The sequence below is a fragment of the Ranitomeya imitator genome, chromosome 6 (genome assembly GCF_032444005.1).
Source record: "Ranitomeya imitator isolate aRanImi1 chromosome 6, aRanImi1.pri, whole genome shotgun sequence".
Classification (NCBI taxonomy): Eukaryota; Metazoa; Chordata; class Amphibia; order Anura; family Dendrobatidae; genus Ranitomeya; species Ranitomeya imitator.
Genome location: NC_091287.1, coordinates 339676557 through 339702738, shown reverse-complemented (window position 1 = coordinate 339702738; position 26182 = coordinate 339676557). Strand labels below are relative to the sequence as shown.

Below are 26182 nucleotides of genomic sequence, written 5' to 3'. Positions count from 1 at the left end.
AAGACAATTGTCTGTGTATATATATTTTAGGTCACATGGATATTACTGTCATTTAAACCATATGGACATCATCCCATATTGGACCCCCCACTATAACCCAAAAATTTAGTGTCACTATTTTGAATTACACTGCACAAAAAAATAAAGGGAACAATAAAATCCCACATCCTAGATATCACTGAATGAAATATTCCAGTTTAAAATCTTTATTCATTACATAGTGGAATGTGTTGAGAACAATAAAACCTAAAAATTATCAACAAAAATCCCAACTAATATCCCACGGAGGTCTGGAGTTGGAATGATGCCCAAAATCAAAGTGGAAAATGAAGTTACAGGCTGATCCAACTTCAGTGGAAATGCCTCAAGACAAGGAAATAATGCTCAGTAGTGTGTGTGGCCTCCACGTGCCTGTATGACCTTCCTACAATGTCTAGGCATGCCACTAATGAGGCAGCGGATGGTCTGAGGGATTTCCTCCCAGACCTGGACTTTAGGGCAGCATGGTGGTGCAGTGGGTAGCACTGCAGCTTTGCAGCGCTGGAGTCATGGGTTCAAACCCCACCAAGGACAACATCTGCAAGGAGTTTGTATGTTCTCTCCTTGTTTGCGTGGGTTTCCTCCGGGTACTCCGGTTTCCTCCCACATTCCAAAGACATACTGATGGGGCTCACATTCTACATTCCCTATCAATAAACAATGATAATGTGATGATAATGTGTGAAAACTGTAAAGCACTGCGAAATATGTTAGCGCTATATAAAAAATAAAGATTAGATTAAAGATTATTAAAGCATCCACCCACCATCTCCTGAACAGTCTGTGGTGGTCAGTGTGTGGTTCCGGTCTGGGGAACGGCGGGCCAGTCCATAGCTTCAATGCCTTCATCTTGCAGGAACACTTCGGCAACATGAGGTCTGGCATAGTCCTGCATTAGGAGGAACCTAGGGCCAACCGCACCAACATATGGTCTCACAAGGGGTCTGACGATCTCATCTCGGTACCTAATGGTAGTCAGGCTACCTCTGGCGAGCACATGGAGGGCTGTGCGGCCCTCCAAAGAAATGCCACCCCACACCATTACTGACCCACTGCCAAACCAGTCATGCTGAAGGATGTTGCAGGCAGCAGATCGCTCTCCATGGCGTCTCCAGAGTCAAGTCTATCACATGTGCTCAATGTGAACCTGCTTTCATCTGTGAAGAGCACAGGGTGCCATTGGCGAATTTGCCAATCCTGATGTTCTGTGGCAAATGGCAAGCATCCTGCACGTTGTTGATGTTGCGTACTCAGATCATCCTCATGGAGTCGGTTTGTGCAGACACATGCACATTTGTGGCCTGCTGGAGGTCATTATTCAGGGCTCTAGCAGTGCTCCTCCTGTTCCTCCTCTCACAAAGGCAGTTTCCCTGCTGCTGGGTTGTTGCCCTCCCATGGCCCCCTCCACGTCTACTGGCCTGTCTCCTGGTAGCGCCTTCTGTTATGATCTGGTGACTTTGGAGCTGCATGAGAACTTTCACTGGAGATGGTGGCCACTGGACTGACCGCAATCCTGAACTTAACACCACAACTAGAAGTAGCCGTGGAGTGTACCTAACACACCTAGACACCTCGTCACAGCCGGAGGACTAATTACCCCTAAATATGGAAAGAGGAATACTATCTTGCCTCAGAGAAAATCCCCAAAGGATAGACAGCCCCCCACAAATATTGGCGGTGAGTCGGAGAGGAAAAAACACACACAGGCAGAAAACAGAATTTAGCACAGGAGGCCACACTAGCTAAATAGGACAGAATAGGACAGAGTTCTGTGTGGTCAGTAAAAAACCCTTCAAAAACATCCACTGCAGAAATAACAAAAATTACCTACATCTAACTAATAGATGTAAGAGCGTAAATCTGCAACTCCAGTGAATCCTACAATCAGAGCAGGAATAAAACTGAAACCAGCACACAGCAGTGTGCCACAGATACAAAGAACCAAACACTTATCTTTGCAGAATTTGGCAACAGGCAGGAGAAGCCAGAAAGTGATCCAACACTTCACAAGGAACATTGACAACTGGCAAGGGCTAATGAATCCTGCACACTTAAATATCCCAGTCCGAACAGCAATTAGCAGATACACCTGGCCAAGACTGTGACTCAGAGACAACTGCATTCCCACCTACAACCACTGGAGGGAACCCAAGAGCAGAATTCACAACAGCCTTCAGCCTCTGGACACTATGCTGACAGACACAGCAAACCTTTTTGCCACAGCTCGCATTCATATGTCATCCTGGATGAGCTGCACTACCTAAGCCACTTGTGTGGGTTGTAGAGTCCGTCTCATGCTACCACGAGTGTGAAAGCACAACCAACATTCAAAAGTGACCAAATCATCAACCAGAAAGCATTGGTACTGAGGTGTGGTCTGTGGTCCCCACCTGCAGAACCACTCCTTTATTGAGTTTGTCTTGATAATTGCCAATAATTTCCATCTGTTGTCTATTCTGTTTGCACAACAGCATGTGAAATTCATTGTCAAACAGTTGCTTCCTAAGTGGACAGTTTGATTTCACAGAAGTTTCATTTACTTGGAGTTATATTCTGTTGTTTAAAGGGAACCTGTCACCTGAATTTGGCGGGACCAGTTTTGGGTCATATGGGCGGAGTTTTCGGGTGTTTGATTCACCCTTTGCTTACCCGCTGGCTGCATGCTAGCCGCAATATTGGATTGAAGTTCATTCTCTGTCCTCCGTAGTACACGCCTGCGCAAGGCAAGATAATAAACTCCTCACATGGAGATAATAGTTAAATTGAGAACAGAAATTACAATGTAACAACAGTCCAGTTATTACATTTATCACGTCTTTAGGTTTCTCAGACCCAGGTGATCCATTGGGGTTCACTTTCAGGCCGTACTTTTGTAGTCGACTCAACACTTGCTCCAACTGCCGCAGCTGTTCTTCAAAGGTGACTGCATAGACAATGATATCGTCCAGATAGATGAGAGTATCTTCAAAGTTCCGATCCCCCAAGCATCTTTCCATCAATCTCTGGAATGTCTCAGAAACGTTAGTCAGGCCGAAGGTCATCCGATTGAATTCAAATAATCCCATGGGCAGTATGAACGCTGACTTCGGAAGATCGTGTTCAGCCATGGGCACCTGCTAATATCCTCTGGCCAGTTCCAGGGATGAGAAATATTTCAAAAATCACTGAAAGGAAGGCAGAGATGCTTACTTGCCCAGGCCTCAAAACAAATGCACTATCAAGGTGCAGCGGACCTAACTAATTAAGGCAGAAACACAGGTGCAACACCAGTGCACAAAAAATTCCAATCTGCATATAGCATTATTCACACACAAATGATGCAGAGCAACTGGCTTACAGCCTATTACCAATGCCCATACTTTTAGATCAGGCGGGATGCCAGTGCCTCCCAAATGCATCCTGTGAGAACAGAGGCTACAAATAAAGAGCCATATGGGCCCAACTGCACCCTGAAAAATAGATAAAGTGCAAAAAACATATAAAAATATGCAAGGTATTGGTTATATTATGGCCACAATACTTAAGCTGGCAACCCACGTTACGGGTCCTTACATTTTGCCAGTCCTAACACTAAAAAACTCACTGACACAAAAAGGACTAAAATCCTCAAAATTGATACAAAAATCACTGAAAGGAAGGCAGAGAAGCTTACCTGCCCAGGCCTCAAAACAAATGCACTATCAAGGTGCAGCGGACCTAACTAATTAAGGCAGAAACACAGGTGCAACACCAGTGCACAAAAAATTCCAATCTGCATATAGCATTATTCACACACAAATGATGCAGAGCAACTGGCTTACAGCCTATTACCAACTTTATCTATTTTTCATGGTGCAGTTGGGCTCTTATGGCTCTGTATTTGTAGCCTTTGTTCACACAGGATGCATTTGGGAGGCACTGGGCAGCCCGCCTGATCTAAAAGTATGGGCGTTGGTGATAGGCTGTAAGCCAGTTGCTCTGCATCACTTGTCTGTGAATAATGCAATATGCAGATTGGATTTTTTTGTGCACTGGTATTGCACCTATGTTTCTGCCTTAATTAGTTGGGTCCACTGCACCTTCATAGTGCATTTGTTTTGAGGCCTTGGCAGGTAAGCATCTCTGCCTTCCTTTCAGTGATTTCTGTATACATTTTGAGGATTTTAGTCCTTTTTGTGTCAGTGAGTTTTTTATGAGAAATACTTTGCCTTCCCCAAGGCGGACAATGACTCCTCAATTCTGGGTAGGATTCCGGCAGCGTACAGGCATTCAGTCGACTGTAGTTGACACAAAAATGCAGGGTCCCGTCCTTCTTTCGAACTAGAATGATGGGAGCTGCCCACGGGCTCTGATTCTCCTGTATAAACATAAGGATGAATGACCTCAGGGAGATCAAACATCCAACACCGCGGAGACACCATCACGTGTTTCTCAACGCAGTGATCCAGAAAACTGCCCCGATTCCTTCACCGGGAAGGAACAACCACGGGAAGGGCAGCATCCCAAAAGGGAAAATCACCTATGCCAAAACATGGTATCCATCCACATGCTGCCCTTCCAGTGGTTGTTCCTTCCCGGTGAAAGACCTGGCTATTTATTGCTTGCGTTGAGAAACACATGATGGTGTCTCTGTGGCTTTTCTACATGCATTTGCATATTTCCCATAAGGGATGGGGGCAGTGTTCTGGATCACTGCATTGAGAAAGACATGATGGTGTCTCCGCGGTGTTGGATGTTTTGATCTCCCCGAGGTCATTCATCCTTATGTTTATAGTCCTTTTACTAGGCACTGCTCCTAATAGCCAGTTTCCTACTCCACACTGATGAGGGGCAAATGGAGCGCCCCCAGACACAGGGCCACAGGTCACTCGGTACCGGTCCTTTCTGCTCGGTTATGCGATTGTCACGGTGCCTGGACCCGGTCGTGACCCTGCTAAGGGGCGTCCAATAAAGGTGATGGCACAGTCTGTCAGGGGTTCATGACACCACCTGTGGTGTTCGGTCAGGGTGACCGACGCTGCTGTGGGGTCCGCTGGGGTGATGGAATGGCAGCTCGATGGTATACCTTCCCACAGGTGAAGTATGTCCCCAGGGCTTCCCAGTAAGGTAGATGGTGATGGTGTGAGGTGCAGGCAATAATGAGGACACAAGGTTGCAGTCTCTTTACCTCTTTACTGAAGGCTTCAATATCCTCAGTCCAGAGCACGTTCAACCGGGCTATCAGAGACCGGCCGGTCCGATGGGCACATCCAGAGTTTCCTTCGCAGATGGAAATCGTTGCCTACCAATAGCGCCTGTGTGTTGTAGTCCTACCCTACTGAGCATTCGGAATAGTCCTCACAACTGCTGCTCTCGTTCGTTCGTTCGTTCTCTACAGCTTTCTTTCTCTCTCTCGTTCTTTGGTTCCAGATGTTACTAGTTTCTAACGTCCCCCAGATATGTTATGGCTAGGACGCCACCCGTTTGACGGGAAGGCTTGGAGGTCTTCCGGGACCCTAGAGACGCCCCTCTCCCAATGTTGCCCCCTATGTCTTCGTAGGTGTAGAAGGTAGACAGCCAACCTATGATTAACTGTCCAGCGGAATTTGAAGTAAGGCCTGAAGTCAGTTACTCATACGGTGATCCGGCCACCGACTACGCACCTCAGTAAGATGTTGCCTCTCTCTCTCGGCACGACTCTTACTGGCTCTCCTTTGTGCTGATCTCGTTTACACTGTTCCACAATATCCTTCCCTTCGTGTCTCTCTCCTGGATACCGCCGCAGGGTGTGCAGGCGCGATTCCGTTACGTTCTGTTCTGCTCGCTAGGCACCTGCCAGGTTCCCACGCCTGACAGGGACCCCCCTGTGCCTTCTCCCTGCAACACCCCCTGCCACAGGATGTTGCCTGGTTCCAACCCAGTCAGCTTCTGACTAACTTCCTCCCCAGCCCATAGTTTTACCAGTGTGAGGAGTGGCCCAATAAATAAAGCCTTTTTCTCCCCCTAGTGGCCGGAGTGTGAAGTGTAATGTGTTCTGGTGATACCTGGTCAGGAGAACTCCTTAGTGCCATCAGATGTACCGCTGCTCCCTTTAGCGGCAGAGCGCCATACTGCAACGACCAGGTCTCTGGGGTGCTGCACAAATACCCCGAAACAGCTGTCTGTGGATGGATACCATGTTTTGGCAAAGGTGGTTTTCCCTTTTGGGATGCTGCCCTTCCCGTGGTTGTTCCTTCCCGGTGAAAGACCTGGCTATTTATTGCTTGCGTTGAGAAACACGTGATGGTGTCTCCGCAGCTTTTCTACATACTGATTCTCCTGTATGACTCCAATATGTAGCATATATGCCAACATTTCTTTCACCTCTTTGTACATCTGAGGTGGGATCTGCCGGTATCTCTCCCAGATTGGTGCATCACTTCCTGTGGGTATCTCGTGGGTTATGGCTGTAGTGCACCTGAAGTCATCTTCATGATGGGTGAAGACATCCTGGTAGTGCTCCATTACAGCTTCCACCTGTTGCACCGGTTGTGGTGACAGTCCCGTCAATTCAGCCCCCATCTGTTCCAAGATTTGGCGCCCCTCCTTCATGCTTCCAGGTGGGTACTTCGGGGTCATTGTAATGGCTACAGTCCATGCGTCTCCCTATTTTAGTGCCAACTGGATTGCCTCCAGCTGCATTAACTCTTCCGGCATTCCTAGCACCTGCACCACTTCACTCTTGTGCGGGAGGGTAAGGTTGTACTCCTCCAGGTTGATACACTGCACTACCACGTTACCTTCATGGACGATGACTAATGTCTGAGTAATGAGGAGTCCCGAGGGTATCTGGTCCATTAAGGTTGGCTCTATCTGGCCTTCCACTCCTTTGAGGTGTGTACAAGCTCGTACGGGCAATATGAGCACAGTCTGGTCAGGCGAAAGGACGAGTTAAGCCGCTGCAGGGACTATCACTTTTCCTATAACTTTCCCTTCACTCGACATTTCCTGGGCCTGGGTGTCCCATATCAATTGTTGAAACATCTTCCTCTGGGGGGTTCGTGGACTGCATTGGTTCAGAAAAGCATCTGGTGACTCACTGATCAGGAGAGTCCCGAGTTCTTTCAGCACATTCTTCCCCAGTGTCACTTGACGGCTGTTGCTACTTTCTATGGTGGTCAACATGACTCCTTTATGGCTCACATCTTTGCTGCACACTGTAATTTACATCCAGACCACCCTTGTGACCGGGATGGGCAACTGATTGGCCACCGTTAACTTGACTACTGGGCCCCACTCTGTTTTTAAGAAAAATATATAGTGGTATAGTGACTTTTCAAGCTAACATTACCTAATACCTAAAATCAAATTTTATTTAAACCATTTTAAAAAAATTTTTAAGGACAAATTGCCACAGAACCTGCAGCCTGCACAACAAGTAATTTGATCGTAATTAAGCAACAGAACCCCCCTAGATGGCCCTACCAAACCCTAATAAACCCTTCCTATCCGCGGAGGTTGGCACCCTAGCTTGTACGCAATGTAGCACCCCTGCTGAACGACAGCTTGCCCTGAAATCAACCTGGTAATCCTTAAATAAATAAATAAACGCAACCAGTAAACAACAATTCTCCCTGTAACAATAGAGGATGGTGCCGTATAGGTTAGGAAGAGAAGAAAAAGGATGAAAAAAGGGGGGGGGGGGAGAAAAAACGGACCTAAAGGTACCATCACACTGAACAACATTACAACGGTAACAATAGCGATCCGTGACGTTGCAGCATCCTGGATAGCGATATCGTTGTGTTTGACACGCAGCAGCGATCAGGATCCTGCTGTGACATCGCTGGTCGGAGCTAGAAGGCCAGAACTTTATTTCGTCGCTGGATCACCCGCTGACATCACTGGATCGGCGTGTGTGAGGTCGATTCAGCGATGTGTTCACTGATAACCAGGGTAAATATCGGGTTACTAAGCGCAGGGCCGCGCTTAGTAACCCGATGTTTATCCTGGTTACCCGGGGACTTCGGCATCGTTGGTCGCTGGAGAGCTGTCTGCATGACAGCTCTCCAGCGACCACACAAGGACTTTCCAATGATCACGGCCAGGTCGTATCGCTGGTCGTGATCGTTGGAAAGTTGCTGAGTGTGACGGTACCTTTACAAGGTGATGTCATTCAATTGTTGATAACACTCAACAGCATTCTACTTCTCAGGAACCAAATATGAGCAACGGTAGGGCCATCTAGGGGGGTTCTGTTGCTTAATTACGATCAAATTACTTGTGCAGGCTGCAGGTTCTCCGGCAATTTGATCTTACATTTTTTTTAAATGTTTACATAAAATTTGATTTGGGGCACCACTCTGGCCACGTCACCTCAGGAAAATGACGTTTAAAATATGTTTCTGACGTGGTGGTCACCTGTGAACCGGTATCAACTAGGCAGAGATTGGCTCGATCATCCATTTCAGCCCATACGAGGGGGCTCACGGAACTTAAGCTTTCGGGACTGCCTTCTTTCCTCCTTGGCTTCTTAGACCCTAGGCGACTTCCCCCAGCCACGGAGCCTACTAGTTTAATGGCTGCCTGGTAAGAGGCCGCCCCCATCTCAAGCATCCTCGGGCATAGTGTCCAACATCCCCACACTTGAAACAAATCAGATGTCTCTCTGCTCGGGATTGCCCCATTTCCTGGTGATGCAGTGGGTAAGTGGGACTTGGGATCACTCCTGTCTCTGAATGGATTTGGAACCATAGGGGGGACTCTTCTGAGGCTGGACCAATCTTCCCACATTTCCTGTATTTCCTTCTGGATCTCTCTGGCCCATCCTGGCTCAGCCGCAGGCGAGGCAGGTACCTCACTGCTCCGTACTTCCCTGCCAAGGTTGCCATCCCCTGCTCCTGCTCTCGCACGCACGCTTCCGCCCCGATTTATAAGAAAGTCATGCGTGGATCAGTACGCAGGCGCTCCTGCAAAGCTTGTTTAAGCGACACATCCCTGAGGCCCACTACAATTTGGTCTCTCAAGATCACATCAGGAGGTCCCACGCCCACATAATCCCGCTTGGCGATTGCCGCGTGCACCTCTTGTAATGCATTCATATATTGGGTCACAGAATCCCCCTCCCTTTGACCCCGGCTAAACAATCGCATCCGCAATTCTCCGACATCAGTGGGATCCCCATGCATCTCCTTTATACTTTGCAACACCTTGGTGAAGGTGTTCTGTTCATGCGGGGATCGAAACATTGCAGAACATCTAGCCTCCCCGTCCAGGGCCATCACAGCCATCTCTGCTTACATAGCAGGGGGGTCATAGGGTGCACCCTCAGCATGCCTTTAACCCACTCTTTCCAGTCCCACAGCAGTGAATTGCTCCCTGTAAATTTTGGGAGATTGCTGAGCATTGCCCCCAGCTGTAAGCTGGCCCTTGGGGTACCCATGACCGCTTGGTCTGCTACCTCTGTGCCAGTGGACTGCATCCTGCTGACTACACCAAATGTAAGCAGGTTACGGGGTGCAGTGACACAAGGGAGGCAGAGCAAGGGTTAACAGTATAACAATTTAATTGGAACAATAAAGGAACTCCTCATAGGGAGTTAATAGTTAAATTGAGAACCGAAATTACAATGTAATAGTCCAGTTATTAAAATTATCATGTCTTTAGGTTCCTCAGACGCAGGTGATCTGTTGAGGGTTGTAGTACTGGCAACAGCCACTGTAGTGGCCTCTGATGAGGTCCCACAAATAACGGTCCAACTTCTTCTGGCAAAGGGCGGTCTCCGGTTTTCCCCGTTGAGCCCCTAGTCCATAAGCCTGTGCATCCAAAGTAAAGAGGTCTGCAGAAATCACGGTACCAAGTGGGGGCTGATGCGTGCTGACCAGCAGAGGGAACCACAACTCAGTGTCCTGTAGCCAGCCCACGTTTCTCTTAACGAGCGCGGTCCTATGTTTAGCTGGGCGCACAACACTCCACGCTCCCTGTCCCACTGTAGTGATCAGGAGATGTCGTCAGCAGTACGTCGCGGCGCTGCTGCTCTGGGTGTGGAGCGTGCTGCTCACCCTCCTGCACTCTCCCTGACAGTGTGAAACTCACTGCCGCTTTCCGCGCTTTCACACACTCTTCCTAGGTCATGAGACCTGTCCGGTCCCCTATTCCTTCCCCCCGGGCAACATGGGATGCAGCCTTAACAGTTCCGGACCTGGCTCAATGCAGATACCCGCAGCCCAGTCTTCCTCCTTACACATGCATGGACATCTCTGATCTTACTATTATGAAGCATACGAGCCACCTCCACTGCCATGTTTGTCGCACCAGAACTGATAGACCTTGTGATGAGCCAAATTGTTGACTCTGATTTTTTCTGGGTGACCATATCTTGGCTTTTTAATGGATGGACAGACTGCATTTCGTATTCTTCCAAATGTCATAGCACTTACATGATGCAGTTTGGCAATTTTCTTGGTCAAGAGACTAATATCGATGAGCTGGATGATGCTGTTTCTCTTTTCATGGGAAATCTTCTTCGTGGCTGCTCCTCAATTCAAACCAGTGACCTTTCACTTGGGAATCAACCTAATTACACACTGAGCTAATATGTTAGGAAATGTGAGTTGTAATTTGTAGTATACAGGAAAAACAAGAGTTTTACACCATCAGGAGCAAAGCGGTAACCATGCAGTGACATGATACGAATCTGCATAATTAATCATATGCCAAATAGTTGCAAGTCAAATTTATGTATGAGACAGCCAAGCTGATTGTCTATAAAATGATTGTAGTCTCATGTTCGAAGCAGTAGTGGGGGGTGAGATATGTTGCCTGAAAGTCAAAAGTTCCAAAAATTGTAACCCTTCTGCTCATCAGTGTAAGTGTGATGTATACAAGTCAGAAAGTTGTAATCAACAGGTAGCATTTGGATCTGCTGGGACTTGGCAAATACCAATCAGCTTGCAGTGCATGCTAGAAGGCTGAATATCCCCTAAATATTCCACAACGCTTTACAGACATTATCGACACTGTCCCCATTGAGGCTCACAATACAAATTCTATATCAGTATGTCTTTGGAGTGTGGGAGGAAACCAGAGTACATGGAAGAAACCGACAAAAACTTGGGGAGAACATAAAAACTCCTTGCAGATGTTGTCCTTGGTTGGATTTGAACCCAGGACCTCAGCACTGCAAAACTGCAGTGTTAGCAACTGAACCACCGTGCTACCTTGTAACTGTGGATAATATGCCGTCCGCAGTTACAAGGGAAGTCAGCAAAAATGAATATATTTTAATTGTAAAATGCCCCTTAAATATCTCTCATGCCCCTATGGGATTGCCATGTGTGCAATCTAATATATAAAGCTATAAAGCTGAGTGTGTGTGTGTGTGTGTGTGCGTGTGTGCGTGCGTGCGTGCGTGTGTGTGTGTGTGTATGTATGTATGTCCGGGATTGGCATCTGCACCGTCGCAGCTACAGCCACAAAATTTTGCACAGTCACAAGGCTGCACCCTGAGAGCGTCATAGGCTATGTTGTGAGATGAAATTTTAACCCCGCTCATTCCAATTCACCAAACAATTTTGCCCCTATCTACATAATGGGGAAAAGTGAAAGGAAAAGTGTTGGAGGCAAATTGACAGATGCCAGATGTGAACAAGGGGGACTTAAAGAATGAGAGTGATGGCGCGAAAGAGTATACACCGTACAGTTGCTAAGGTGGGGCCCCGACATGGGATACTCACCACACACGGGGATATGAACACACACACAAAATGCGCCACACACTACCACGTGCTTGAACACATATACCACCCTCAGCACACATTTCACCACACATACACCAATCTCGCCACATAAAAGTCTAAATACAAAAGTCGCCACTCAAAACTCGCCACGCGCAAAATTCGCCACATGCAAAACTCACCACATGCAAAACTAGGCTCACGCAAAACTCGCCACACGTGCAAAACTCGCCACACGTGCAAAACTCACCTCATGGAAAACTCGCCACACGCAAAACTTGCACACGCGGAAAAATTGCCACATGCACAAAAGTTGCAACACATGCAAAAGTTGCCTCACACAAAACTTGCACATACTCAAAACGCACCACACATTAAACTCGCCACGCTCAAAACTCGCCATGCGCAAAACTTGCTGCACACAACTTGCTACACTAACCTGTCACATGCAACTCGACACACAAAAAGTTGCTTTGCTACATGCATGTCGCCACACAAAACTCATCTCACAAAAGTCGCTACATGCATGTCGCCACACAAAACTCATCTCACAAAAGTCGCTACATGCATGTCACCACACGCAACTCAACACACACAACTTGACACATGAAACTCACCCTAAAATACACACAAGTCTGGTATTATCCTTCAAAAATAAAAATCTGATTAATAAGCAGACAAACTACAAGAGCAACAAATGTACCATATAGGAAATACGGCAGCTGTCAGTCACATGACCTGTCTATTATGTGTATGTGTGAGCTAATATATACTACCAGGGGGAGGGCTTCCTGTTGGCTGGGGATTTATCAGGCTGCCAATAACCAATCACAGCTCAGTTTATATTTTGCTACAGTTAATGAATCTGAGCTCTGATTGGCTAATATAGGCAACAAAGGACATTCTCAGTATAACAAAGCTTGTGTGAGGTAATAGCATGTCAGTTAAGGTGTGTTGGTAGAAAGTCTGATGTCAGTCGCATTACCGCTATGTGAGAGGGTATAGAAACTGCCAGTTACAGACTATTTTTACAACAATAATGCTTCATAAGAAAAGGAATTCCATGGCACGAATGTCAGCTGATGCGAAAAGAAAAGCTGCATTACGGGCCAATGAAAAAAGTGAAGACTGAGAAACAAGGCTGACACACATGAGAACAGCAGCTGCTTCCTCAAGAGCCAATGAACTTTCTGAGCAGAGGGAAGCGAGGCTTGCAGACAAGAAAACAAGAGCTGCTTCCTCAAGGGCCAATGAACTTTCTGAGGAGAGGGAAGTGCGGCTTGCAGACATGAATAAATTTTGTTAACACATTCTATTTTGCTAACAGCAGTTATTAACCCGGGCAAAGCTGGGTAGTACAGCTAGTAATTAAATAAAAGAATAACACTGAAGGTAAAACAGTCATGGAAAGGGATGGATAGTGGATAATGCTGTGCTACCAGTAAAGAAAATCCAGGAATCATGATGACACATTTCAAAGTCTTACCTACTTCTTCCTCAGGAGAACCATAATGAGCATCATTGTGGTTGTCCTTAGGAAAAAAGTTGATACGACTTTGAAACGCATTGAAAATAGAGAATAAAACTGAAAGTGTTCTGTTTGATGAATCCTGTCATAAATCACACTCTGTGAGTATCTCCAGGCTCTTTATTCACATCATGTCTCAACCTCCATTACATGAATTCCGAGTACAACAACATCCAACAAGTTCCAAACAAAGAATATAGAACACACATAAAAGTAGTGAGACCCCTAGAGGCCACATGAACATATAACATATTGCTACATCCTTTCTCTTTTAACTAGAGGAACAATAAAAGATACTAAACTAATGTATACTATGACAAAGTTAGAAATTAACCTAGTACGTCCAGTTAGATATAATCTTTGAGGTGTGCCGGCTTTTTGCTAATTCTGCCAGCTCTGGTAATATAAGATGTGTCACTTTCTACATCTGGTACATCTGGTAGTTCTTCTGATATTGTCTGTCTCTGGCCAGAGTCCTCACCCTGATGGTCAGCTGTCACTGTTGGTGCCTGACTTGTACTTGTTGCCTCGTTGTCTTGAGTGTCTGGATACTGTTCAAAAGGGCATGAATCATCTCTTTCTTGCGTTTTCCTCAAATATCTTCGATTCCTCCTTAGTCTTCTTCCGTCGTCTGTTAGAATTTCGTAAGACCGAGGTCCCAGTTTCTGGACAACCTTTGCCTTTTGCCAGTGTTTGTCAAATGTGGTGCTTGGCTGCAGCCGAATGTTGTCATTTCTCTGGAGCTCAGGCAGATCCTTTGCAGATTTATTGTAATAGAAAGCTTGCCTAGCTTGATTCTTCTGTAATTTAGCTTCGATGTTTCCCAGCAGCTTTGGCTCTAACAGATGACACGCAGTTGGTACTAGTGTCTTTGTACGCCTACTCATGAGCCTCTGTGTCGGACTGCTGTCTAGGCCTTGGGTGGGTGTGTTTCTATGATCCAGTATAGACAGATATACATCAGCACCCGCCTGGTTTGCTTTCTGCATGAGTCTTTTGGCCGTTTTTACTGCTGACTCTGCTTTCCCATTACTCTGAGGATATCTTGAAGAAGACGTCTGGTGTTCAAATTCCCATTTCTTACTGAAAGTTTTGAATTCTTCCGACGTAAACTGTGCCGCATTGTCAGAGAAAACGATATCTGGAATGCCATACCTGGCAAAATGGGCCTTGAGTTTTTTAATCACTGTTCTCGCCCTTGTGTCCTGCACCAAATCAACCTCCCAGAAGTAAGAGAAATAGTCCACTGTAATCAGGTATTCTTTGTCATTCCATGTGAACAAGTCTGTTCCTATTTTTGACCAAGGCCTATGTGGAATTTCATGAGGTTGCAATGTCTCCTTTGGTTGCTTATCATTGCAGGATGCACATATTTCACATTGTGCTATGTAATTTTTTATGTGGTCATTCATTCCTGGCCAATAAACTGATTCTCCTGCACGACGTAGGCATCCTTCCATGCCTAAGTGAGAAGAGTGCAATGTCTTCAATATGCCTCTTCTGAGAACTTCAGGTATAACAGCCCTGTCTCCTTTAAAGATGATTCCTTGCTGCACTGACAATTCATCTCTTATGTGGAAGAATGGTGAGACTTCCTTCGGAGCATGCTGCTTGTATTTTGGCCAGCCCTGCAAGATGACAGTCTTTAAACTCTGGAGACTTTTATCCTTCTCTGTAAAAGTCTGGATTTGCTTGACCTTTTCTTTTGACACTGCAAGGTAGTTACACATATTGATGGTTTCAATGTCTTCCTCCTCATCATTTGTGATAGGAAGGTAAGCTCTGCTTAGCGTATCTGCAATCAGTAAGTCTCTTCCTGGACAGTACCCTATGTCAACATCATATTTCTGAAGTTGCAACAGCATGCGCTGTAGTCTCTTTGGGGCATTTAGTAATGGTTTCTTTGTAATGCTCTCCAATGGTTTGTGATCCGACTGCACTGTTACCCGTCGACTGTAGGTGTACTGGTGAAACTTCTCCATCCCAAATACCACAGCCAGTAGTTCCTTCTCAATCTGCGCATATCCCTGCTCTGTTGTTGTAAGAGCTCTGCTTGCAAATGTAATTGGCTGTTTGTTCTGCATTAATGTGGCTCCAAGGCCTTTTTCCGAAGCATCACATTGTACCACCACTTCTCGATCTGGATCGAAATACTTTAGGGTTGCTGTATCTGCAATGGCATTCTTTACTGCTCGGAAAGCAGTCTCCTGGCTTTCTGTCCATTCCCAGTGCACATCTTTGTGGGTTAGCTGTCTCAGTGGCTCACACATGTCTGACAGATGTCTGCAAAATTTTGAGAGATAATTCACCATGCCCAAAAATCGTTGTACTCCAGAAACATCAGTAGGGGTAGGCAAATCTTGTATTGCTCTCACCTTTTCAGGATCCACTTTGACCCCAGTTGAAGTCAGTCGATGACCAATATAGGCCACTTCTGTCATTTTCAATTTGAATTTGTCCAAATTCAGCTTTATGTTTTTTTCTCTGCATCTGTCCAAAAATTGTATCATCTTCTGATCGTGATCCTTGATTGCAGATTCCATATTTTCACCTTCTCCCACTACTAGGATATCATCCGCTATTGTCTTCACTCCAGTAAGTCCTTCCAAAGCCTGCATCAATTTCTGCTGGAATATCTCTGGAGCAGGTTTTAGTCCCATGGGCATTTTCAGCCATTTAAAGCGTCCAAATGGTGAAGAAAATGTTGTCAATAAACTTGAATCTCCAGTCAGGGCCACATGCCAGAATCCATTTTTTACATCACATACAGAAAATATTTTAGCCTTTGATAAACCTGGTAGAACATCATCTAATGTTGGCATTGGGTAATGATTTCGTTTCAGCGCCTTGTTGAGTGGCTTAGGATCAATACATATTCTTAACTTGCCTGATGATTTCTGCACTATGACCAAACTGCTGATCCAATCTGTGCTCTTATGGACTGGTGCTATCATGCCTCTTCTCTGTAGATCTTGCAGTTCTACTTTCAGCGGTTGCATTAACGCTACAGGCACTCTTCTTGTAGGTAATCTGGTGGGCTGCACTGTGTTGTCAATTTCTAGCCTATATTTACCTTCAAAGCATCCATCACCTCCAAATACATCAGCATACTCTGCTTTTATTTTCTGCATGTCCAAGTTGTGCTCTGCATTTAGTTTTGGATTTTGTATATCCTGGGCAACTTCAACAGACATAATGTTCTGAGACTGTACTTTTATTAAGTCCATTGCCTGAACTGCTTTTACTCCCAGTAATGGTACATGGTTACCACCCCGTAACACGGTAAATTCAACTCTATAACTCTTTCTGTTACATGGGTTTCGTATTTTTAGCTTACATGTCCCCATTGGTTTCAGAACACTTTTGTTGTACATCACCAGTACCTTGTCAGTTGGCTCAATAGAAACCTGTTTGTTTAGCAGATCAAATGAAATTACATTGCAGCTTGCTCCACAATCCAGCTGAAATCTAATGGGCTTCTCATCCAACAAGAATGTTGCATAAAGCTGCTTGGCATCCTTCACTACTGACTGCCCGACTACATTGACTTTCTCTGTTGTAGACTGCATTTGTAGCCATGTAATGTCCTCTGCACTGTCAGTGTCTGGTGTCACAGTGTGGAGCTGTCAGTACTGTTTGCCTCTTCCTTGCCTGCAGACAGCAGAGGAATGATTCTTCTTGCCACATGACCTGCAGGTTTCCCCATATGCTGGACACTTGGTTTTGTCTCTCTCATGTCTTTTCCCACAATACTTGCAGTGGACAGTGTTTATAGGGTAGTCTGGTCCTGTCTTTCCTTTCATAGATACTGCATGTACCTTGTCATCATCATTCTCACTGGTGCCTGCCATCATCTTCAGGCTGTGCTTTGTGAGCTCAGCAGCCCTGCAGATTTGCATACATTTCTCTAAAGTCATGCCTTCCTCTCAGTAATCTTTCTTTGAGATGACTGTCCTTTATGCCACACACCATTCTGTCCTTGATTAGACTGTCCCTGATCTCTCCAAAGCCACATGTTTCTGCAAGTCTCCTCAGCTCTGTCAGATATCTGTCCACATTTTCACCATCCTCCTGATGTCTTGTGAAAAACTTATATCTTTCCACTGTCTCATTCTTCTTTGGATCACAGTGTTTATCAAATGCCTGCACAATGTCTGCTAGGAGGAGGTTGTCTGTGTCTGGGAGCAAGGTGTGGGCTAATTCTCTGCCATTTTCCCCAATTAGGTAATAAAACAGCTTTACTTTCCGTTTGTCATCAGTGGGGCCCACAGTCAGATCCACATACAGTGTAAACTCTTCCTTCCATTGTCTCCAAGTCTGGGACAGATTACATGAAGTGACATCCAGTCTCTGAGGGGGCTTCAGACCAGTCTCCATTTTTCTGTACTGTCAGGGAATCTGTACTTACAGTTGCAGTGATCTGTGCAGTTCCAGCCTCATATAAGCTCTAAGAATTTGCAGGTTCTGTGCCCAGCTGCCACCATGTTCTGTTTGATTAATCCTGTCATAAATCACACTCTGTGAGTATCTCCAGGCTCTTTATTCACATCATGTCTCAACCTCCATTACATGAATTCCGAGTACAACAACATCCAACAAGTTCCAAACAAAGAATATAGAACATACATAAAAGTAGTGAGACCCCTAGAGGCCACATGAACATATAACATATTGCTACAGAAAGACTTTTCATAATGAGAATTCCTGGATTTTCTTCGCCGGCAGCTCAGCATTATCCACTGTCCATGACTTTCCATTAACCTTCGTTGGAATCCCTTCACCAAGCGGAGCAGCAGCAGCCAGACTTGAAGATTAAACCCTTATAAAAATTGTGCTTCTCACAACTCAACCAGAAGAGCCCAAACCACAGTAATAAAGATGTTTGTATCTGGATAATGCCCTATGTTTAACAGTAAGGCTATGTGCCCACATTGCAGAATCTAAGCAGAATTTTCCTTATCAAAACTGGACTCCCTTACCAGGAAATCCACTTGCGTTTTTATAGCTTTTTTTTGCTTTTTTATCGCATATTTGTTGCATTTTTCTCGGGTTTTTAATGCGTTTTTTTCCATGCATTCCAATACAATTACATAGCGGCAAAATCGCTTAGATTCCGCAAAATTAATGAACATGCTCTGTTTTTTTCCGCGATGCGTTTCCGCTGCGGAAAAAAAATGCAGCATGGGCACAACAATGCGTAATTCCATTAAGAATAATGTGATGCATTTTGTAAGCGTTTTTTAAGCGTTTCTGCAGCGGAAAATGCAGAAAAAATGCTTAAAAAACGCAACGTGGACACATAGCCTTTAGTACTAGTAAGAGGAATGTAATTTAAAATGTAGTTTACTGACACTCTGACTTTTCTTTACATTTTCCCCTAATATTCCTAAAACAAAAATATGAAAAGACATAAGAATTATGAATTATTATTATAAATTTCAGTGTCCCATGCAAATATATATCACTGTCCAATGACAAAATTCTGACTATATATATCACTATCCAATGCCAAAAGTCTGACCATACATATCACATCACTATCCGATGCCAACAGTCTAACTATACATATCACTGTCCAATGACAACAGTCTAACTATACATATCAGTGTCTGATACCAATAGTCTACTTATACATATCAATGTCCAATTACAACAGTCTGACTTTTCTTATCAATGTCCAATGCCAAGAGTCTGACTAAACATATCAGTGTCCAGTGCTAAGAGTCTGAGTATACATTTCAGCGTCTGATGCCAACAGTCTGACAATACAGTTCAGTGTCCGACGCTAATAGTCTAACTATACATATCACTGTCCAATGACAACAATCTGACTATATATATCAGTGTCTAATTACATATCACTGTTTGATGGCAACAATCTGACTATACATATCAGTGTCTGATGCCAGCAGTCTGACTATACATATCAGTGTCTGATGCCAACAGTCTGACAATAGATTTCAGTGTCCAATGCCAACAGTCTCACTATACATATAAGGGTCCAATGCCAACAGTCTGAGTATACATATCACTGTTTGATGGCAGCAGTCTGACTATACATTTCAGTGTCTGATGCCAACAGTCTGTCAATAAATTTCAGTGTCAAATGGCAACAGTCTGACAATACATATCAGTGACTGATGCCAACAGTCTGTCAATAAATTTCAATGTCAAATGGCAACAGTCTGACTATACATATCAGTGTCCGATGCCAACAGTCTGACCATACATATCACTGTCCAATGCCAACAGTTTGATGATATATATCACTGTCTAGTGCCAAAATTATGACAATATATATCACTACCCAATGCCAAAAGTCTGACTATACACATCACTGTCCAATGACAACAGTCTGACTATACATATCGGTGTCTGATGCCAACAGTCTGACTATACATATCACTGTCCAATGCCAACAGTCTGAAAATATATATCACTATCCAATGCCATAATTCTGACTATATATATCTTTATCCAATGCCGTACAATAACAAATTATATTGTGGTACCGTGTTAGCCAGAAAAATCGATGAGAATACTTTTCAACCCAATGATGACAAAAGTATTCTCGGAGTGATACCTTTATTGGTTAACCAGAAAATAATATATGTTTCAAGATTTCAGAGCACAGTGGCTCTTTCTTCAGGCAATAATACAAATACTGGTAGATTACCGTAATAAGAAAAAAGCACAACATTTAAGGGATACTACAGTAGGACATTTATTCAAAAGGTGTCATATCAGTGTCCGATGCCAACAGTCTAACTATATATATATATTACTGTCTAATGACAACAGTATAACTATACAGTACATATCAGTGTCTGTTCCAACAGTCTGACAATACATTTCAGTGTCCGATGCCAACAATCTGACTATACATATCAGTGTCTGATGCTAACTATTATGCTGTTCTAATTTATAACAGATACGAACTCGAGCTACAGTGATGAGACACGTAGTAAAAAATGGACTTCTATGGGATGATTTGTACATTGGATTTCAAACCCGTATCAAACGTGACCCAGACATCTACCATCATCAGTAAGTTTTCAGATTCAGTAGTGAAAATTACCATTTCCACTTGCTATTAGGCTCATTCAATAATGGGCAGTTCTTTTGTTTTTTTTTTGCTATCTCTTTTTCATCCCAACCCCATCTTCTAAGAGCCACTTGCATTTCTTTTCTTTTGCCAACAGCTAATGTTTGATTTTTGTGGAATGAGTTATAGTATTTAATGGCAACATTTCATTTACTGTAAATGGCATTGATAAACTATGTGGGGTAAAATGGAAAAAAACTTCAAAATAAGAGAAAGTATGCGGCACTCACCATGGCATGTTGAATTTCAGTCCTTTATTGAGTAACTTTCAAATCAGATGGCCATGTGCATAGGTGTATGGAGGTTTGCGGGTAGAGAAAGAAGAGGATGACGGCATTCGCATTTCCACGCTTCAACAGGTCCAGATGAGTAATTAGTTGGAAAATACTCCCTTTTATAATCATGAATTAATATTAATTAGAAATATATTTTGACAGTTTTTGCAACAGTAAACAAGACATTACAAAAAGACAGATAAATCAATCTTGTCATTCAGACCTATGGGACCTTGAGCCTGCGTTTTTAGAATCCACTTGGCTTCTTGTCTCAGTAATAAATTATTTTGGTTTCCATTATAGGGTTTTTTACTATTTCAATATCCACAAAGTTCAAGGTCTCAGCGTCTGAATTATGATGTCTTTTCATGTGATTAATAAATCTTAAGGAACCTTTTCCTGAAGAAATTGATTTATAGTGTTCACAAAATCAAAATTTTCATAGGGCGTGTAGTTTTACCTTACATGTAGAAAAATTGGCAGGGACAAAAAAGAACATAGACTACAAATTTTGTTTTACATGTTATTAGATTTGTCACCACTCACCACATGTGAAATTGATCCCATGCATAAAGGGTTTAATGTTATATGTAAATGACAATTTGGACAATTCCCGCATTTAGCGTTACCAGTTGGTATGGATTTTGGTAACCAATTATTAATGAAATGCTGATGTTGATTAGACACTAGAATATCTCCTAAATTGCACGATCTCCGATAGGTAAGAATGGGTTTTAGAATTCCCTTTTTTGTAAATCTTTATCTGTATAAAGGACATGCCAATTTTTTCTTATGGAAGCGTGAATCGTTCTATCCATAGGACTATGTTTAGAATTAAACACAAAATGTTGGATTTTTGAGTCTTGATTAGAGTATAATGATTTTTTAAATTTTCATTTTAAACAGCAAGTCTTTTTGTTAAACAGAAGATATACGACTATGGGCTTCATTTAGGACAGAATTTGGATAACCTCTTTGCCTAAGTCGTTCTTTTAATTCTTCTATCTGCTCCTCAAACTGAGATTCAACATTATTAATTTTGCGTAATCGCAACATCTGGCTATATGGTAAGCCTTTTTTAGTGTGCATGGGATGTGCACTCCTATAATCTATATATATAATTGTCTAAGGGGTACTTCCGTCTGTCTGTCTGTCTGTCTTTCTGTCGGCAACTTCCGTCACGGAAATCCTGCGTCACTGATTGGTCTCGCCAGCTGCCTGTCATGGCTGCCACGACCAATTAGCGACGAGCACAGTCCGATTAGTCCCTCCCTACTCCCCTGCAGTCAGTGCCCGGCGCCCGCATACTCCCCTCCAGTCACCGCTCACACAGGGTTAATGCCAGCGGTAACGGACCGCGTTATGCCGTGGGTAACGCACTGCTATTAACCCTGTGTGACCAAGTTTTTACTATTGATGCTGCCTATGCAGCATCTATAGTAAAAAGATCTAATGTTAAAAAAAAAAACTGCTATTCTCACCGTTCGCAATCCGACGATGCGCTCGCGCCTGCCGCCAGCTTCTGTTCCCAGAGATGCATTGCGAAATTACCCAGAAGACTTAGCGGTCTCGTGAGACTGCTAAGTCATCTGGGTAACTTCGCAATGCATCCTGGGAACGAAAGATGGCGGCAGTCGTACGCATCGCCAGAACTTCGCTGGATCCCGCCAGTGGGTGAGTATATAACTATTTTTTATTTTAATTATTTTTTAACAGGGATATGGTGCCCACACTGCTATATACTATGTGGGCTGTGTTAGATACCGCGTGGCTACTATACAGTATACTACCTGGCCAGTGTTAGATACTATGTGGGCTGTGTTCTATACTGCGTGGGCTGCATTATATATTACATGGCTGCTATATACTATGTGGGCAGTGTTATATACTACGTGGCTGTGCTATATACTACATGGGCTGTGTTCTATACTGTGTGCTATATACTACATCGCCACTGTTGGATACTGTGTGGGCTGTGCTATATATTACGTGGGCTGTGTTATATATTACGTGGCCAGCGTTACATACTATGTGGGATGTGTTATATACTGCGTGGCTGCTATATACTATGTGGGATGTGTTATATACTACGTGGGCAGTGTTATTTACTGCGTGGCCTATATTCACACATTGGGTAGTCTACAATATGTGTGTATGTATATAGCAGCCACATGGTATATACCACAGGCCATGTAGTACTCCTATATACTACGTGGCCTGTGCTATATACTATGTGGCTGCTATATACTGTACATATATACAGTACATACATATTCTACTGTAGAATACCCGATGCGTTAGAATCGGGCCATCATTTAGTCTACTATATAATTGTCTAAGGGTCACTTCCGTCTCTCTGTCTATCAGTCTGTCTGTCACGGATATTCATTGGTCGCGGCCTCTGTCTGTCATGGAAATCCAAGTCGCTGATTGGTCATGGCAAAACAGCCACGACCAATCAGCGACGGGCACAGTCCGGCAGCAACATGGCCGCTCCTTCCTCCCCGCAGTCAGTGCCCCCTCCATAATCCCCTCCAGTCACCGCTCACACAGGGTTAATGGCAGCGCTAACGGACCGTGTAATGCCGCGGTGTAGCGCACTCCATAAACGCTGCTATTAACCCTGTGTGACCAACTTTTTTACTATTCATGCTGCCTATACAGCATCAATAGTAAAAAGATCTCATGTTAAAAATAATAAAAAAAATAAAAAATCGTTATATAATCACCGTCCGTCGGCCCCTCGGATCCAGAACATGCCTTTCCCGCTCCTCGCGACTCTCCGGTGACCGCTCCATGCATTGCGATCTCGCGAGATGAAGACGTAGCGGTCTCGCGAGACCGCTACATCATCATCTCGCGAGACTGCAATGCACTCTTCAGAGTGGAGCGTGCGAGGAACGTTGGTAACCGCTTTGATCCGGGGACCAACTGAAGGTGAGTATATAACTCTTTTTTATTTTAATAATTTATTTTAACAGGGATATGATGCCCACATTGCTATATACTACGTGGGCAAGATACTATTGATCAGAAATCTATGTTAGAACCAAGAATTCCTATTCCTGATTTGTTTTTTGGAGATAGAACTAAGTTTCTAAGTTTCAAAAATAATTGTAAGCTATTTCTGGCCTTGAAACCTCATTCTTCTGGTAATCCTATTCAACAGGTTTTGATTATTATTTCTTTTTTGCGCGGCGACCCTCAAGACTGGGCATTTTCTCTTGCGCCAGGAGACCCTGCATTGAGTAGTGTCGATGCGTTTTTCCTGGCACTCGGATTGCTGTACGATGAGCCTAATTCAGTGGATCAGGCTGAGAAAAATTTGCTGGCTTTGTGCCAGGGTCAGGATGATATAGAAGTATATTGTCAGAAATTTAGGAAATGGTCAGTACTCACTCAGTGGAATGAATCTGCGCTGGCAGCTTTGTTCAGAAAGGGTCTCTCTGAGGCTCTTAAGGATGTCATGGTGGGATTTCCTATGCCTGCTGGTTTGAATGAGTCTTTGTCTTTGGCCATTCAGATCGGTCGACGCTTGCGCGAGCGTAAATCTGTGCACCATTTGGCGGTACTGCCTGAGGTTAAACCTGAGCCTATGCAGTGCGATAGGACTATGACTAGAGTTGAACGGCAGGAATACAGACGTCTGAATGGTCTGTGTTTCTACTGTGGTGATTCCACTCATGCTATTTCTGATTGTCCTAAGCGCACTAAGCGGTCCGCTAGGTCTGCCGTCATTGGTACTGTACAGTCCAAATTCCTTCTGTCCATTACCTTGATATGCTCTTTGTCGTCGTTTTCTGTCATGGCGTTTGTGGATTCGGGCGCTGCCCTGAATCTGATGGATTTGGATTATGCTAAACGTTGTGGGTTTTTCTTGGAGCCTTTGCGGTGTCCTATTCCATTGAGAGGAATTGATGCTACACCTTTGGCCAAGAATAAACCTCAATACTGGGCCCAGCTGACCATGTGCATGGCTCCTGCACATCAGGAAGTTATTCGCTTTCTGGTGTTGCATAATCTGCATGATGTGGTCGTGTTGGGGTTGCCATGGCTACAAACCCATAATCCAGTATTGGATTGGAATTCCATGTCAGTATCCAGCTGGGGTTGTCAGGGGGTACATGGTGATGTTCCATTTTTGTCGATTTCGTCATCCACCCCTTCTGAGGTCCCAGAGTTCTTGTCTGATTATCAGGATGTATTTGAAGAGCCCAAGTCCGATGCTCTACCTCCGCATAGGGATTGTGATTGTGCTATCAATTTGATTCCTGGTAGTAAATTCCCTAAAGGTCGATTATTTAATTTATCCGTGCCCGAACACGCCGCTATGCGCAGTTATGTGAAGGAATCCCTGGAGAAGGGACATATTCGCCCATCGTCATCACCACTGGGAGCAGGGTTCTCCTTTGTAGCCAAGAAGGATGGTTCGCTGAGACCGTGTATTGATTACCGCCTTCTTAATAAGATCACTGTTAAATTTCAGTATCCCTTGCCATTGTTATCTGACTTGTTTGCTCGGATTAAGGGGGCTAGTTGGTTCACTAAGATAGATCTTCGTGGTGCATATAATCTGGTGAGAATCAGGCAAGGAGATGAATGGAAAACTGCATTCAATACGCCCGAGGGTCATTTTGAGTATCTAGTGATGCCGTTCGGACTTGCCAATGCTCCATCTGTGTTTCAGTCTTTTATGCATGACATCTTCCGTGAGTATCTGGATAAATTCCTGATTGTTTACTTGGATGACATTTTGATCTTTTCAGATGATTGGGAGTCTCATGTGAAGCAGGTCAGAATGGTTTTTCAGGTCCTGCGTGCTAACTCTTTGTTTGTGAAGGGATCAAAGTGTCTCTTCGGTGTGCAGAAAGTTTCATTTTTGGGGTTCATCTTTACCCCTTCTACTATCGAGATGGATCCAGTTAAGGTCCAAGCCATCCAGGATTGGATTCAGCCGACATCTCTGAAAAGTCTGCAAAAGTTCCTGGGCTTTGCTAATTTTTATCGTCGCTTCATCTGTAATTTTTCTAGCATTGCCAAACCATTGACCGATTTGACCAAGAAGGGTGCTGATTTGGTTAATTGGTCTTCTGCTGCTGTGGAAGCTTTTCAGGAGTTGAAGCGTCGTTTTTGTTCTGCCCCTGTGTTGTGTCAGCCAGATGTTTCTCTTCCGTTCCAGGTCGAGGTTGATGCTTCTGAGATTGGAGCAGGGGCGGTTTTGTCACAGAGAGGTTCTGATTGCTCAGTGATGAAACCATGTGCTTTCTTTTCCAGGAAGTTTTCGCCCGCTGAGCGTAATTATGATGTGGGCAATCGAGAGTTGCTGGCCATGAAGTGGGCATTCGAGGAGTGGCGTCATTGGCTTGAAGGAGCTAAGCATCGCGTGGTGGTATTGACTGATCATAAGAACTTGACTTATCTCGAGTCTGCCAAGCGCTTGAATCCTAGACAGGCCCGTTGGTCGTTATTTTTTGCCCGCTTCGACTTTGTGATTTCGTACCTTCCGGGCTCTAAAAATGTGAAGGCGGATGCTCTGTCTAGGAGTTTTGTGCCCGACTCTCCG

The 26182-nt window shown here is 44.3% G+C and overlaps 1 protein-coding gene across 1 annotated transcript in view; it reads left to right on the top strand.

Annotated features, from left to right (window-relative positions):
- The window catches only part of LOC138642625 (cytidine monophosphate-N-acetylneuraminic acid hydroxylase-like), a 399876-nt gene that overhangs the window by 333561 nt on the left and 40133 nt on the right, over nt 1-26182 (top strand). Inside the window, exon 13 of the mRNA XM_069730894.1 lies at nt 20171-20286. Within this exon, the coding sequence (XP_069586995.1) occupies nt 20171-20286 (116 nt within the window). The remainder of the gene's footprint in view (nt 1-20170; nt 20287-26182) is intronic.